The 16,942-nt window shown below is 40.3% G+C and overlaps 1 protein-coding gene across 2 annotated transcripts; it reads left to right on the top strand.

Moving 5' to 3' along the window:
* Nucleotides 1-239: 239 nt before the first annotated feature.
* On the top strand, nt 240-8,070 carry cobll1a (cordon-bleu WH2 repeat protein-like 1a). Of its 2 annotated transcripts, XM_044110324.1 has the most exons (11): nt 252-435; nt 1,495-1,665; nt 1,818-2,019; nt 2,115-2,382; nt 2,468-2,494; nt 3,220-3,261; nt 3,371-3,450; nt 3,526-3,720; nt 3,840-3,939; nt 5,786-6,748; nt 7,452-8,070. In XM_044110324.1, exons 2-11 carry the CDS (start codon nt 1,526-1,528, stop codon nt 7,457-7,459), a joined length of 2,025 nt encoding a protein of 674 aa, XP_043966259.1. In that variant the 5' UTR covers nt 252-435; nt 1,495-1,525; the 3' UTR covers nt 7,460-8,070. The 2 variants fall into 2 exon arrangements, with proteins under 2 accessions (XP_043966260.1, XP_043966259.1); XM_044110325.1 differs by lacking the exon at nt 2,468-2,494 and having other exon boundaries at nt 240-435; nt 7,452-8,069.
* Nucleotides 8,071-16,942: the final 8,872 nt, after the last annotated feature.

Raw genomic sequence — 16,942 nt, 5'->3', positions numbered from 1 at the left:
ACCGCTCCACAGATTAAGAAATAAATAGATTTCTAAGGGAGGGGCTAAGCGGAAGTACGTCATTCTTGTAAAGACCGTACCTGATACAAGCTACATTATAAACTAAATACATACTCTTTGTAATATCGGGTGTGTTGACAACAAAAGTAGCTTTAGGTAAAAATAAGCAGCGGTGGGTGGTGGTGTGCGCACGCGCGTACCACCGCGCTGGGAGAAAAAGAGGCGGGTATGAAGCAGGCGCGTGCTGACGAGTTGACACACAGCTGTTTAGGTGGCACGCCCCACTGAACTGATGTAAATCTTGGAAAACCCAGTGAGACGGACTGTTGGGTTTAACCGAACTGGTTGACGAGGCCGAACGGCACCATACTGAGTTTAAAAAGCGACTGGCAAGGGCGAAGAGTGACGAAGTAAAACTTACTGAGGCAGCCGACGGTAAGTTGCTCCGTCATTCCCTGGGAAACGCTTGAGTTAGCAGCTGTGGTTTCAACTGAGGTCTACCTTTACTGCTTTAACTTTTGAGGAACTTTACAAGGCTAAAATAGAAAAAAATAACATATTTTTCAGCATTTTATTTTGACTTGAATTTGATAAGCTAAGTAAAGGAATTGTTTTGTCGTGCTTGAAACAGCTGCGTTGCTGCACGTTAAGTGAAGACAGGGCCGATCCTAGATTTTATGGGGTCATATGCTTGATTTGTGTGAAGGGCCAAAGGCGCCACACCACACTATATAAATAATTTGAAGTAAAATTATAAATACATAAATATAAAACATGTCTAAGTTTCACAAATATCTAAATAATTTTGGGACTTGTTATTTAAACACATTTTATGTAAAGATTATTCAATATATTTCAGTTTTTTAAATTGCTTCACATTTTATGTTCCGTAGTCTATCTTGAAATAATTTAATCTGTCACTTTAATTTGTCATGTGGACATCTGAACGAGCAGATCAGTTTAGCTGAAGACCTGCAATATGAAATGAACATAATGCAACTCAGGAGTATGAAATATTTAAAGTAAATACATGAAATGTGTTTTGAAATATTTTCCCACAATTAAATATTTCCCCATATTTTATTGACCTCACACCCTTCCCTCTGAAAAAAATCTATTTAAATACATTTCTATGTTCTGTCAATTTTTTTTTAGAAGTTTTCATTTTTCTCCCCAAATTTTCTAAACTTATTTTCTACCAAATTTTAGTTTTACAATCTACACCCATTTCAGTCATATCTAATCACACCATTAATATATATATATATATATATATAAAATATACGCTCAGTCAACTTTAAATATTTATTTTAGAATAAAAAAGCTGCTCTGCACATTTCATGTAACAGTACATGAAGGTATTTCTGTAAAATAAAATCCCTTGAGACAGAAAGTGTATTTTTCATTATGCATTTTTGCTATACATTGAAGTTCTTGAAAACCTTTTGCAGATCTTACTTTCTGTGTATGAACTGCTTTTTATTTGGTGTACAGTCTGTGTTTCAGGAGATTAACCTGATACTGGATGCAGTCTCCGATTCCCAGTGGACCCCGAGTGCTCTGTCTGTCCCCTGAGATGGATGAAATAAATCTGCTAGAAAGGGAACACTCGCTGTGCGTTGTTCTCCCAGCAGGGATTGAAAAGAACATTACAGTGCATGGAAGGTGAACTTTATTGCTCTTTTTTTTTTCTTTTTAAATCAACCACGTCTGCTGGAATCTGTAAAACCTTTACGTGCTGCAGCACATATCACAACTGCATCTTAAGTAGGTGAGAACACCTAATGAAACTTTTTTTTTTCCCCCTCTTTCTTCAGTAAACCAGTGATGGACTTACTCGTGACACTGTGTGCAAATTACCATCTCAATCCTTCTGATTACACTGTTGAGTTCCTGTCACCTAACAAGAACAACATCAGCTTCAAGCCAAACTCTCCTATAGGCTTGTTAGAAGCCGAGAAGATTTTGTTGAAGCCGAAAGGGACTGAAGAAAAAACTAAGAAGCCGTACATGCCCGAAGTAGGAATTATTCAAAACGAGGGGGGGGGGGGCTGGGATTTAGAAGCAACATGTGTTATTAAAATGTTTTTATTTTTAATTTGTTTACATTTCAGGCAACCGTACGTTTACTGATCAACTACAGTAAGTCGCATAAGACAGTGGTGCGGGTGAATCCCAGGCTGCCACTCGAGATGGTGCTGCCGGCAGTGTGCGACAAGTGTGAGTTTAACGTGGAGACGACCGTCTTACTGAGAGACCTGCAGTCCAAAGAGCCGCTGGATTTGACCAAGACCTTGAACGACCACGGATTGAGGGAGGTGTTCGCTAAAGATACAGCAGCTCGGGACTCCGCAGACTGCCAAAACAAGACAGCTGGAGGAGGTATGTTGAATAGCAGACACACAGAGACACTCTTTTGGCTTTTGTTTAAGTTATAAGCTGTGTATCGTCTTGTATTTCTCCATAGGTGGAAAAGAAAAAAAGCCTGGCAAAAGTAATTTTTTTTCCCCAAATACTCGTCGCTTTACAGCTGTAGCCTTTTTTCTTAATTTAATTGAATGTTATGGAATGGATCAAGAAAGCCACCTAATTCCTGTTGGAAAAAATCTAAATAATGACCATAAAGTTGCAGTATGTACATTTTATAAAAAATATTTTTCTAAGTATTTGTTAAAACTGTCACCATGTCATGAAGGTTTAGCATGAGCCAAACGATCTGTAAAAAAGTCAAGCTCTTCTGCCTTCTCCCAGTGCTACTTAGAAACAACTAATTAGAGGCATAAGGAGGATCTTTGCGCTGCCAATCATGCCTGTGTTCATGCCGCTTACCTCCCAACCAGATAAACTTTTTTTTTTTCCTGTAACGATGGGCGGTTTCTCGATCATTAGCACAATTATTAGGACATTCATGAGGTGATTGACAGCGTTAAGACCCTCCTCCTGGCTCTGATTGGTTGTTTTTTGTCAGGACCACTGGATTTCTTCAGACAGCAATAGTAGCACAAGGAGGAGGCAGAGAAGCTCCATCTTTTCTCACATGAAACTGTTACAACATTGTATGTTTTGTTTACCAACTTGTACTATAGGTTGACTTCTGGAAATTAGAATCTGTGAGAAGGAAATTGAAAATAGCCAGAAGTTTCTCGATGAAAAGCATATTTTTCTATTTTTTAGAAAAATAAAACTTGTCAAGATTTTTCTGTTTTGTTGTTTTAACAGCTGGCACACCAACAGAGGTCATCTCACCAACTCCATCACAAGGTGGCAAACCCACACAAACAGATGCACGTCATGACTTAACATGCACTACCGCTAATTATTTAGTGTGCAATATGCCAGTTTTTTCTCTACTAATGTTGGTATTTCTTAGACTCGCAAAGGAAAGAAAGGAAACAAAGGAAAAGAGGCTTCTTTAGCTTTTTCAGAAGACGCAAGAAGAAAAATGAAACGGTATTCATTCCACTTTTTCTGGAACTTGATATAAAATGTTTTATTTTTATAAGCTCACGTTTGACTTTTCGGTAGAACGGGTCAGTGAGTGCTCCTACGTCTCCCGGCCTGGGGAAGCAAGTGAGAGTCCGTGGGAATTCAGAGAGCGTTTCGTCAACCAACACCCTGCCGGCCGACACGCCCAAAAAACGCCCAGCGCCGCAGCCGCCTGTTGCCGTGTCCCAGAGCGTCCCTAGCAACCTGAGCACCTGCTGTATCCAAGGAGCACAGGTATTCAAGAAATATGCATTGTCTTCCTCTCGTTTTAACAACTCCAAAACATTTTTTATTGCGTTTTGAAGTGAATTCAGGCAAATAAAAATCCATTGCGCAAAAAATGTCTTTCGTAGTCATCTGGAGAATTTACTGTAAGGAGTACAAAGAGGAGGGCTCCACCGCCTCCCTGTGCAAACACACAATATCAGCGGAGAGAAGAAACTCATGCGGGAGGTAAGATTTTTCAATTGTTGTCTTTATTTTGCTCCTTGGTGTTTATCAATAAATACCGCATTTACAGTATTTAAAAAGAAGTTCAAACTCTGAATTACCGATTTTCCCTCAATCCCAAAAGACGTCACATTAAATCAGGATTTAGTGTCACTGCAAACGGCATCAAATGGAAGATTTAGCAGCTAAATCCGTAGCTTTTTATCAGTCCCGAACAGTTTAACTCCCGTTTAGGGCAATTAAAGTGACCCTTGTTCATAAAGCGTATTGGTTCCTGCCTGTTTGGAGATAAATCCCTCTATTGTCCAGGCTTTCATTCCCTCTGTATCAATCTGCCTGCCGTTTCCCCACTGCTTCCCCTCTGGCTGCATTGCTCCCTCTCATTGATTCGCTTTTAGACACAGGAGGTTTTAGTTTACACGAGAAACATTTGATCGTGACAGTGCTCCAATTAACGACCTAATTGCTTGCAACTCCAGCGTTGTTTGTATTTGAACCTACGCGTTACTTTGCTGAGCTGGTGTTGGTGTAAATCTGGAAAAATAGACTCCCAGCCAAGACTTTACAGTCAGCAAACATCCTCCTTGCACTGTGGAGGCCTCCCATAATCTAGAACTCCCTCTCTGTTGATGGATTTGCTGGTCATTTGCTGCTGCATGTCGGAGGTTTGTGAGCGTCTTTATGTTCATTGTGGAAACCTTTCAGACTGAAGCAGAGCTCTTTCTCCTTCCTGCTGCAGACTCTGTTCCCTGAAGGGGGTGATTGAGGGATCTGCTCTTCCTCTTCTCCTTCCACCACCCCCCTCTTCCTCTCTCCGTCTACTTCCTGCGTTGGCTTCTTCCTTCTTCCCATTCATCTGGCTTTCATGGATCTAGCCTTTACGTCATAAAATGTGTTATCAGCCTTTTTGTCCTGAACATATCTGATCTTTTTTACTTATGGATGGGATTTTACAAACGCATCATGGTGCCTCTTAACCAACAAATTTGACAAACTATGAGAGCATTAATTATTTCAAAATGATAACTCTTCTGTTTTATTCTATTTCTTGATGTAGTACATACTTACTTCTGTCATTACGACTTATAAGTCATTTTTATGTTTTGGTCTTGATTAAAAAATTTTTTTGTAATTTTTTTTAATTAAACTTTTTGCTTTCAAAATAAAAGTAAACAGAATTTCAGTACTTGAGATAACACGAATGCCTTTGTTTTTAGTTTTTCACAAGCTGTCGAATTGGCAAGCACTTCTCCTCCTCTGCAAGTTTTTAGATTTAATTTCTAAATTAAAATAACAAAACTGAAAAAAAGCATTTTTGTGTAACATTAGCGATGAAAGTTTAGGGTTTTTACAATAGATCAACACAAATTTGTGTATAATTGTTTTGGGGGTTTTTTCTTAAGATTTTCTTTCAATAACGTCTTTTGTTTTCTTGCTACTTTTCCATAAATGCCAAAAAGTTTAAAAGTTTAAAACACACACTGGACTCCAATAAAAAAATCCAAGGTGTGAAAGCAGTAAAAAAAAAAAAAATGCAATGCTATCTACACCACAAGTATTTGAATCATGAAGCGCTTCATGGAAACAATTTCACCCAAATTGGCAAAAAAAAAAAAATTCTTCCAATTTTCCCTTTTCGAGAAGAGCTCACATTTCAATAAAATTCTTCAGATAAGTGTTTTCTGTTTTGAACCTATAAACGACTTGAGAGCTTACGGAGAACCTTCTAAGGCAATACAGAGATAATTATTTTTCACTGGTATTCCACTTTAGAAGAGAGGAAAGTGTTCTTTCTCTCTTTTCTTTTTATAAATTGTCAATTTTTCCCCATATTCCCTATCGTCCAAAGAGTCCCTGAAGACTCTGGAAGAGGTGAGAGAGACTGATGATTCCTTGTCCTCTTCAAGCCCATCACTGACTCATCTGCAGGAAGCCCCCGACTCGTATCGCCCTTCGTTTCGAGGGAGAGACATATCCGACGCCCGCTCGGCTCTCGCTAAAGTCCTAACGTCCTCGGTCTCCAAAGGGACGCTGGTGAGGCGTTTGAGAAACTCCGCCACCTTCCCGAACTTCAACGTGTCGTCCTGCGTGTCTACGACTTCAAAGCGTCTGGATAAGGGAGACCGCTGTGCAGAGCGCGAGTCTGTTTTCAGATCTAACCTTCCGACTGAGAGCGAGTGGACGGAGCCAGAACAGAGGACTGGATGGACTACCTTTAAAGTCGTGCCCCTAAAGAAACCAGCTTCCTCTGATCAGGAGAAGACGTATGACACTCAGGACTGCTCTGAATTGCCTTTAATTGATGACAAAGAAACAAACATGAAACGGAAGGAAGAGGAAGAACCAGAGGTTCCTCCTGCGCCAGTAGATGCTTGTGATGGCGAAACGGCCAGTGATAACCCAGAAAACCAGAGTGAGTTTTGTCTGAGTCCTAATGCAGACATGGTTCCATGTAGTCCATGCACTGCTGAAGAGGATGTTTCACATGAAGAAGATGAGGAAGCTGTCTTCCCTCCCCCTCCTCCACCTGTTGTTTTTACAGAGGACATGGAAACTTTGGAGGAAGAAGATTCCCAAGCTAGTCCCTTCTTCAATGGGCATATGAAGGCATTTAGCGTAGCTCACAACAACGCTTCCTCCACTGTATCTGACCAGACGACTGTGGCGCCGTCCAGATTTTCCCAGGCAGTAGCCCTGGCCGTGCAGATGGCCCGCCTGAAGAGACTGGGTCTCGGTGTGGGCTCAGGCGCTCAAGCCTGCAGCGGTCCAAACGGGACTCTTCCATCGCCTTCCAGGTCCTCATATCAGCATGGTAAGTTCCTACTCTTCAGTGCCTTGCAAAAATATTAATACCCTTTTTCAATATAAAACAAACTTCATTATTATCTTAAATGCAAAATGTTTGTGTGTTTTTTAAAGTTTCGGCTTATTTGCTGCTCTGAATATGTTGCTTTTCCAGCTAATCTCCTTTTGTGATTCTGTGCACTCTAGTTAACAATCAATTTCAAAATTAGTTGACGAGTATTTCAATAATTAATCACAATTACTCCATTTAGTCGTTTCAGACCAACTTTGATGTAAAGCATACTGTTGTAATATTGGTTGAGTGTTTAGAGTTGTTGTCCTGTTTAAAAACTGCATACCACATTAAGGCAGATTGTTTCATTTTGTAATTTTACAGCACAATTCATCACAGAAGATAAAAAAATAAATAAATAAAAACTTCTTTTTTTTTTTTGGATTTGAAGTATTGGTGTCAGAATGAAAATGCAAATTCGTGCCACAATTTTTGTTTTGTAACTGAATTTAAAACCACATATTTTCCTTTCTCCCCCTCACAATTACTCTGTTCTACTTTGTTTTGGTCTGTCACAAAAAATCTCAATAAAACACATTTGAAGTTTTTTATAATGTGACAAAGTGGAAATGATGACAGGTATCAATACTTTTGCAAGGCGCTGCAGTGTTACCTGTTGGTTAACTCTTCTTAAACGTGCTTGTTTTTTTTTCTCTAGGTGCCTGAGCTGCGTCTGTGTCCAGCTGCATATGAGGCTCAGCTTTCAGCATGGACTAAAGACTCTGGGTTTAGGGTTTAACCTGACCTGGACCAGCTCATAGTTTTCCATAAGCTATGCTGTTTTTCTCTTTTTCTTTTTAGTTTTCATTTAATGTTCATGTGTTTAAACAGAAATGCTTTGCTCTGGAGAATGCCAAATGTACAGGTTTGAGTTGCTGATGGATTTACATATATATATATTTTTTTCTTTTCGGTCAACATGTGCCAAAGTGGATGTAATGCTGATTTGAGAGTTTTTGTTGTTTATTTAAAGCAAAAAAAGTAGTAACCTGTATTAATAGTACTTTTTTGAAAAATAATTTTTTTTAGGGTGGTTTGGTTTTCAGCCAGCAGGTGGCAGAAGAGTGTTGCTTGTAAATTTAAAATCCAAACAGCATCTTTTTTTTTTTTTTTGTAAGATTTTCATATAATCCATTCTAGTGGATTTATCCCTGAAAATACACCGAGCAATTTTATTGCAGTTTTACCCAAAAATTATTTGTTAATTGTGTTTACCGAGTAGCCATGAAAGCAACATCCGTTTCAGGGACACGCCTAGAATAAAAAGAGTTCAACAAAAAGCTGCATGTATTATTGCATTTTTGATCATTCCCAGCAACGAAATAAGGGGGGAGGTAAAAAAAAAAAAAACAACCTCCCAACATTGTTGTTGGAAGCATCAGTTTTATGCCAAGCATTTCATCGCCCTTGTGAGTAAACTCGGTCCACTTTACTCGCATGCACTCGCTGTTGTCTTCAGCGGACCCATACCTTGGGGCAATGCTGCGCAGCTATACTTGGGTGCCAAAAGAATCCGCGCTACTATGTGTATTGATCCAGCCGTGGCCTTGGAGGAACAGCGGGGAGCTGTGTGAGCTGGAGACCCAGCCAGAACCGCCTGTGGCTAAAGCTCCCAGTTTGCCAGGCCTGGACTGAGTGGGCTCGCTTCAAGACTCCCTCTTTCTCTCTCCTTGCTCTATCTGAAGGCACAGAGAGAGAAAGAGAGAGAGAGAGGAGGGCGGTTGCTAGAGGATGATGGGAGGTGACCATTGACCCTGTCGTGTTTCTGAAGTGCTCCCCCCAGAGGAGCCGCTTGGCCCTCAAGGGCACACTTGTGTTGCACTGCCATTGTCATGAAGAATGCCATCATGGCCCCTGAGGAGGAATGCCACACCGAGCATTTCATTTAAGATATCTGTGCAAATATACGTAGCGTGGCCTCTGGAGCCTCTTTATACTTGTATCTTGGTCTAAACATGTGAAAAAGTTTCTACTTCCAGCTCAGAATTATGACGTCCAGCATAGCTGACTACTTTGGCATTATCGTTTTATGCATGAAAAGGTTGAATCCCAACATGAGCACAACTATCCCTGATCACACAGACACAAGAAAGCCTGGCCTGTATTTCAGGAGAACATTTAATCCTACCCCGTCATGGAGGATTACAGTATGAGTACTAATTGATGAACAGTATTAAGAGCCTATTTAAGAAATTGGGTTAATATCAGGTGCAAAAACATAAAATCTTACAAAGTATTTTTTGTGTAGTTTCCAGTGCAAATGTATTAGTTCACTTGAAATAAGATGAAACTTGCGAGTTTTAAGTCAATAAGTCTTTAATATTGATCCATCGGCAGATTATTTCACTTACAACATGGGGAAAATGTCTTGTGATTGGTGAAATTATCTTAAAACAAGCTCCTATTTCTTGTTTAAAAGTTACTTGTAAGCCAGTTTTGTCTTATTTTAAGTCTAGTAAGATACTTGCGCTAGAAACTAGACCAAACCTATTGAAGATTTTGTGTTTTTGCAGTGTAAGGGTGGACTGTCGACATAGATGTATAAAATTTTTTTTTAAAGAGTCTCAGATAACAGTTCTGATAGATTAGATTTCCTTCGGTGAAATGTCCAATGTCGACTAGAACGTGACTGTATCCCTTTTCCCACCTGTTGCTGCACACTGCTGGTCAGCTAGCAGAAAGGAGGCTCCCATTCTTCCTCCATTAACAAAAACAATGTCTGCTCTTTTTAAATATCTTTGGATGGGAAAAAAAAGAAGAGAAGTTAAGAATGACACTAATCATTTTGTTTTCTTTCTCTTTCTTTTAATAGTTTTAATAGTCTTAAAACTGTTAGGATGCTGTAAGTAACATGTCTTTAAATTAACTCACTGCAAACTAAAATAGCCATTTAGTAGCAGCTTGTTATACTTGTTTCTTGAAAGTGTAGAAGAGACAAAACAAAGATCTATTCTCCAAAATAAGTTCTTGAGAGCTACTACAACATTTATTGGTTTTCTTTCATTCTTCAACATCTAAAGGTCGAAAGAACCAAGGGAGTCGATATTTTAGCAACAACAGCAAAAGTGCTGCATTTATTTCATTTTAAGTGAAAGCATTTAAATCAGTTTTTATTGTATCTGCAAGTACAGTCAAATCATACATCTGGAGGATGTGCGTTCAGTAGTTTGACTCTGGTGCAACTAAAAACAAAAAGTGACACCAACTAAACAGTTATTGTTATGAACTAATCGTTCTGGCTTTGTAAAATAGGACCCAAAAAATGTAAATTGACTCTATTACCATTGAGGAAAAATACCATTAATTCTGAAACCAGAGAAAAAAAACAATCATGTTTCGCATTGTAAATTACTTTTCTAATATTTTGTGTCTCCTCATGTCATGTATTTGTTGACATGATAGTCGATGCTTTTATTTTGAAAGGGCTTAGAACGGTAAGGTGACTGACGCCAAACGGTAGAAGTAGCGCGGCCGTTGGGGCAGAGAAAGCTGACATGAACGAGTCGGAGTGAAGGGGAGATAATTGGGGTGTGATTCAGGGTGACAATCGGTTGGTTGGCGCTTGGTTGATGAGGGAACAAGGTGAGTGTGTTGTGTGTATATATGTTTATTTTTCCTGTGAACGTGTATTTCTCTATTGGGTGTGACGGTTGTGTTTTGACACTAGATGGTGCTGATTTTTATGGTCAACCGTCAGCAGTTGAAATACGTTGCATTTTATTTCATAACAGGGATTTTGGATTTTAATAAATACATTTATTGTAAAACATAATTTTAGCACAGAAGATAAAATATTTATATGTTAATGTCAGAACAACACTGTTTGAATACTAATGTTATTTTATTTGTATATTTTGTAGCTCTTACGGTGAGTTCACAATAAAAGGCTGTTCAATAAAGGACTGTGAACCATCAGTTTAAGAGACCATCTCATTCAACCGGGACGCTTCAGTAAGAGCTTGACCCAAGCTGAGAAGAGCTTCACGCCGAGCTAAGAAGAAGTTCAATCATTCTCAGCACCAAGGTCCCAGTGAAAGCCACATTAAGGTTCCAGCTTCACGGCTCCAAGTAAGGTCTTCTGGGATTTGATGGTCAACGGTATAGCCCTGTCCTCAGCATGGAAGCATCTGAAAAGGAAACAGAGTACACAGAGGACCTACCTGTCAACGAGGAAGAGGAGCCTCCATGCTCTGTTCGTCAAAGGAAGCCCACAGAAAAAATGCGAGCATATCAGGAGGAGGAGGCCCACAAAAAGGAAAAACGTCTAATCAAAGTTTATGATCAGTGGAAAAGGCAAGTACGTACGGCACGAGAGCAATTAAAAGCAGACATAACAAACAGTCAAATTGCTTCACTCATGGACATCTTAGAAAAAGAAAGAGATGGCGTCATAAAATTATATACAGAAATAAGGGAAATCATTACTCCCTGCAGTGACACAAGGCGACTTATAGATGCATGCGAAGCAGTCACCAATGACATTATCAGAGTTGCATATGAAAGACTCTCAGGCATAGATGACTATGACAGTGGGAAAGTGAAGGCTCGTTTACGTGAACTTCTTAATCCAGACTATGCTCAATCCATTTACAGTTCTTCTATCACACACTTAAGTAAACGCTCAGCCACCAGTAATTCAAACTCTGCAAGGTCAGTAGTAGCTGTAAAGAGAGCAGAGGCTGCAGCAGAGTTGGCAGCCAAGGAAGCAGAGTATGAAGTGTTATTAGAAGAAAAACAAAGAGAAAGGATTCAACTTTTGGAGGAAAGACAGAGAAAGGAGCTAGAATCTCAAAAACGTGAGTTACAGAGATTTTAAGCTGAAAAAGAGTTAAAGGCTGCTCGAGCTAGATAATAACTTATGACCAGGAGATAAAGAGTGAGAGCAGTGTTCATGTTGACAGTACCAGAGCAGCTCAGAAGGCTTCCATAGTTTCTCCTCCCATTCAAGTCCCTAAAAGCAACATTGTGTCCACCTCACCTCCACAAGCAGATGTTTTTTATTTAGCCCAAGCATTACAGGACAGTGTCACCATGAACAGACTGCCAATGCCTGAGCCCTCCACTTTCACAGGTGACCCAATAGAGTTCATCGAGTGGAAAGCTTCATTTGCTGCACTCATTGATAAAAGGAACATATCACCTGCAGACAAGCTGTACTACTTAAAGAAATATGTAGGGGGTTCAGCTCGACAAACACTTGATGGCATCTTCTACAGAAATGACAGTGATGCTTACCATGATGCATGGGAACGCCTCAACCAAAGGTATGGACATCCATTTATTGTACAAAAGCGTACAGAGAAAGACTGGCAAAATGGCCAAAGATACAAACAAATGACTCTGCAGGATTTAGAGCATTTGCTGACTTCATTCAAACATGTCATGAAGCTATGCCACACATAGAAGGTTTAAGCATTCTCAATGATTGTGAGGAGAACCAAAAACTTGTTCAAAAATTACCTAACTGGGCAGCTGCAAGGTGGAATCGTCAGGCCACTCAGTACATGAAAGAAAATGGGAAGTTTCCAAGTTTAAGGCACTTTACTGAGTTCATGTCTTCTGAAGCTGAGATTGTGTGCAATCCTATCACGTCATTTCAGGCTCTCCACTCAACAGACGTCACCAAAACCACCATTAAAGTTTATCAGAAAGAAAAAAGGCCCACCTCCAGTGTTCTCCATACGCAGGTAGTAACAGAAACGGAAAGCACAAAACAAAGGTCAAATATTAAACCACCATGCATGCTCTGTCAAGACAACGGACACAAGCTTCACAGTTGTCCTCAGTTCAAAGGCAAATCACTTGAGGAACGAAGAAAATACATAAAAGATAAAAGACTTTGTTACGGTTGTCTCAAACCCGGACACAGCGCAAAAGACTGTCGTTACCGACTTGCATGTGAAATGTGCAAGAAAAAACACCCTACCTGTCTGCACAATTTTAACTATGACAGCAACAAATCACAGACAAACCAAATTCAAACGAATACAGAACAGGCTGCAACAACCCTGTCTCTCAATGCAGAAACCAATGAACAATGTGTAAGCACTTCTATGATTGTACCAGTATGGGTTTCTTCAGAGCAACAACCAGATAAGGAAAGGCTTGTTTATGCACTCTTGGACACCCAAAGTGATACAGTATTCATTGACCAAGACGTATCTAACAGTCTCAAAGCTAAGTCAACCCCAATAAGATTAAGACTCACCACAATGCTTGGTAAAGATGAAGTTGTGCCAAGCGAGCGTGTCTCAGGTCTCAAAGTGAGAGGCTACAACTCCTCAGAAATAATAGAACTCCCTCCTGCTTACACTAAAGACTGTATACCAGTTAACCGCTCTCACATTCCTTCCTGTGAAACGGCAAGGCAATGGGATCATCTAAAGGTAATAGTGAATGAGATTCCACCACAGCTAGAATGTGAAGTTGGGCTTTTAATTGGCTACAACTGTTCCAAGGCATTAGCACCAAGGCAGGTCATCTTAGGAGGAGAAGGTGAACCCTATGCTGTCTGCACAGCATTGGGCTGGAGTATTGTAGGCCCCACATCATCTCACAATGACTCTTTCAGCATATCTACTGTGTGCCACAGAGTTACAGTCAAAGAACTCCCTTTAATGACTCCCACTGATGCACTCAAGATTCTCGAGTCTGACTTTAAGGATGATAACAAGGATAACAAATCAGTGTCTCAAGATGATATTCTCTTTCTGAATACACTTAAGGAAGGAATTTATAAAAACAATGAAGGACATTATGAAATGCCACTTCCATTTAAGGAGAGACCTCTGTTACCAGACAATAAGCAAATGGCCACTGTGCGACTTCAAAGCCTCAAAAACAAACTGTCAAAAGACCAAAGATACAAGGAGCAATATGTAAAGTTTATGGGCGAAGTCATAGAGAAGGGTGATGCAGAGGAAGTTCAAAACGAAGCAAAAGAAGGAGAAAGGTGGTATATTCCCCATCACGGAATATATCATCCCCAAAAACCAGACAAACTCAGAGTAGTCTTTGACGCCTCAGCAAAATATAAAGGTAACAGTCTCAATGATCACTTGCTGTCAGGCCCAGATTTGCTGAACAATCTAAATGGTGTTCTAATCAGATTCAGACGGCATCAAGTTGCATTATTATGTGACATTGAAAAAATGTTCCATCAATTTCATGTGTATGAAGCAGATAGAGACTATTTAAGATTTTTGTGGTGGAAAAATGGCAACCTGAATACTGAGCCTCAAGAGTTTCGAATGAAGGTCCATCTTTTCGGTGCCACATCCTCACCAGGATGTGCCAATTATGGATTAAAACATCTTGCAAAAGAAAACGATACACAGTTTCCCCTTGCATCTCAGTTCATAATGAAAGATTTCTATGTCGACGATGGTGTAACAAGTACTGCAAGCGTCAAGGAAGCTATTCAGCTCGCCCAGGAGGCTCAAACACTTTGTGCTTCAGGTGGCCTCAGACTACACAAGTTTGTAAGTAATGACAAAACAGTGTTAGAAAGCATTCCATCATCTGAACGTGCCTCTCCACAGCAAGCATGTGACCTAGCATTTAATGACTCCAAACTTGAAAGAGCGCTAGGCATTCACTGGCACATTGACTCAGACACACTGAGGTTTCGCTTTCGACCCAATGACCAACCTGCTACAAGGCGTGGCATTCTATCTATGGTTGCATCTTTATGCGACCCATTGGGATTCATCTCCCCCTTTGTACTCACAGGCAAAAGAGTGCTTCAAGAGACATGCAAACAAGGCACAGGCTGGGATGATCCCCTTCCCAGTGAACTAAAGCCAGTATGGGATAACTGGAAAGATGACTTGAAGAACTTGGAGAAAATTACAATGTCACGCTGTTATGTTCCTAAAGACTTTGGCCAAATAGTAAAAACCGAGCTTCATCATTTTTCTGATGCAAGTTCATATGGTTATGGTCAGTGTTCGTATTTAAGATATGTAAACAAAGATGATAAGGTGTATTGTGCTTTAGTTACAGCAAAGACCAGAGTTGCTCCTATTAAGGTAACAACAATACCAAGACTTGAACTAACGGCTGCTGTTGTTTCCATTATTGTAAGCAACATGTTAAAGGATGAGCTTGGATTGACACAGATTGATGAGTATTTCTGGACGGACTCTAAGGTAGTTTTAGGCTACATTAATAATGAAGCGCCCGTTTTCACACATTTGTCTCCAATCGAGTTCAAAAGATAAGGCTCAACAGCACCCCCCAGCAATGGAGATACATTTCTTCTGAGCAAAATCCAGCAGATATTGCCTCCAGAGGTTCAAGCGCAGGTGAACTCATCTCATCAGACTGGTTCAAAGGGCCACAGTTTCTGTGGGACAAAGAAATCCCTCCTGCTGCAAAGATCAACATGGACTTACCACTCGGAGATCCAGAAGTTAAAAGGGCACATCGCTGAACACTTTCAAAACAGAGAAGAAAGGTTTGACAGACAAGTTAACAAAGTTTTCTTCTTGGTACAAATCCACTCAAGCTATTGCTCGACTGATTCGCTGTGCCAAGAGAGATAAAACAACAGGTCATAGCACAGCACAAGAAAGGCAACGCTGAATGTGTCATTCTAAAAGATGTACAAGCAAATGAATATCCAGAGGAGATAAAGATGCTTAAACATGGAAAGGCACTTCCTCACAAAAGCAAGCTGTTTCAGATGGACACTTTTCTTGATAGTGATGGACTCCTTAAGGTGGGAGGAAGGCTAAAGGATGCTTCTTTCTCTTCCTCACTGAAACATCCAGTATTAGTTCCAAAGGGTCACCATGTCACTCAGCTATTAATTGCTCATTTCCACAGTAAGGTGCAACACCAAGGGAAAGGAATGACAATCAATGAGATCAGGTCAAATGGAATTTGGATTCCTGGCATCAACAGAGCTGTAACAAAATTTATACACCAATGTGTAAAGTGTCGCAGACTCAGAAGAGGAACAGAGGAACAAAGAATGTCTGATCTACCAAAGGTGCGCTTAGAGCCATCGCCACCATTCACATTTTGTGGAATGGACTGTTTTGGTCCCTTTCTAACCAAACAAGCTCGAAAGGTGCACAAGCGTTATGGACTTCTTTTCACTTGTCTTTGTTGCAGAGCAGTGCACATAGAAATGTTAGGCGATATGACTACAGGCGCATTTATCAATGCGCTCCGTTGTTTTATAGCCATAAGAGGAGCAGTCAGCGAGATAAAGTGTGATCAAGGAAGCAACTTTGTCGGAGCTAAAAATGAGCTGCAGGAAGCTTTACAACAAGTGGACACTAACCGCATTATCACATTTCTGGCCGAGAAGCAGTGTGACTTCAACATGCACACGCCTCATTCAAGCCATACAGGAGGTGTGTGGGAAAGGCAAATCAGGACAGTTCGAAACATCCTGCGCTCGACGGCTTCACTTTCGTCAGGCAGGATGGATGATTCATCTTTAAGGACATTCTTTTATGAGGCAATGTCGATCGTGAACAGCAGACCTCTTACAGTGGATAACCTCAGTGACCCAAACAGTCCAGAGCCATTGACCCCAAATCATCTGCTCACCATGAAATCAAAGGCAGCCTTGCCCCCTCCAGGTAACTTCATCAAGGAAGACATTTATGCACGGAAAAGATGGCGGCAAGTGCAGTACCTATCAGAGCAGTTTTGGTCACGTTGGAAAAGGGAGTATCTATCCAACATCGCAACAAGACAGAAATGGCATACTCCGAAGAGAAATCTGAAGGTTGGAGATGTTGTCATGGAGAAGATGGATGATTTACCTCGCAATGAATGGAGATTAGCACGTGTAATGGACGTAGTAACAGATAAAGATGGACTTGTAAGAAAAGTAAAGATTCGTTTTGGAGAACGGAAGATGGAGAATGGACAGTGTTCCCGTAAAGTTTCTATAGTGGAACGCCCAGTGCAGAAACTGATTCTATTATTAGAAACTGTTTAACTATAGTCTTAAGTTTAAGTTGCATTCTTTCCTATGTCTCGTGTTTTCATAGAGGTTAAAGGTTACAGGTCATTTTTTCTGAAGGAAATCATTATCGCCCTATTTGTTTAGTTAAGCTCTAATGATTTGGTGGGAGTGTAAATTACTTTTCTAATATTTTGTGTCTCCTCATGTCATGTATTTGTTGA

The sequence above is a fragment of the Gambusia affinis genome, linkage group LG24, assembly GCF_019740435.1.
Source record: "Gambusia affinis linkage group LG24, SWU_Gaff_1.0, whole genome shotgun sequence".
Taxonomy (NCBI): domain Eukaryota; kingdom Metazoa; phylum Chordata; class Actinopteri; order Cyprinodontiformes; family Poeciliidae; genus Gambusia; species Gambusia affinis.
The sequence above is the reverse complement of the archived record's forward strand: the minus strand, read 5'-3'. Positions and strand labels throughout refer to the sequence as shown.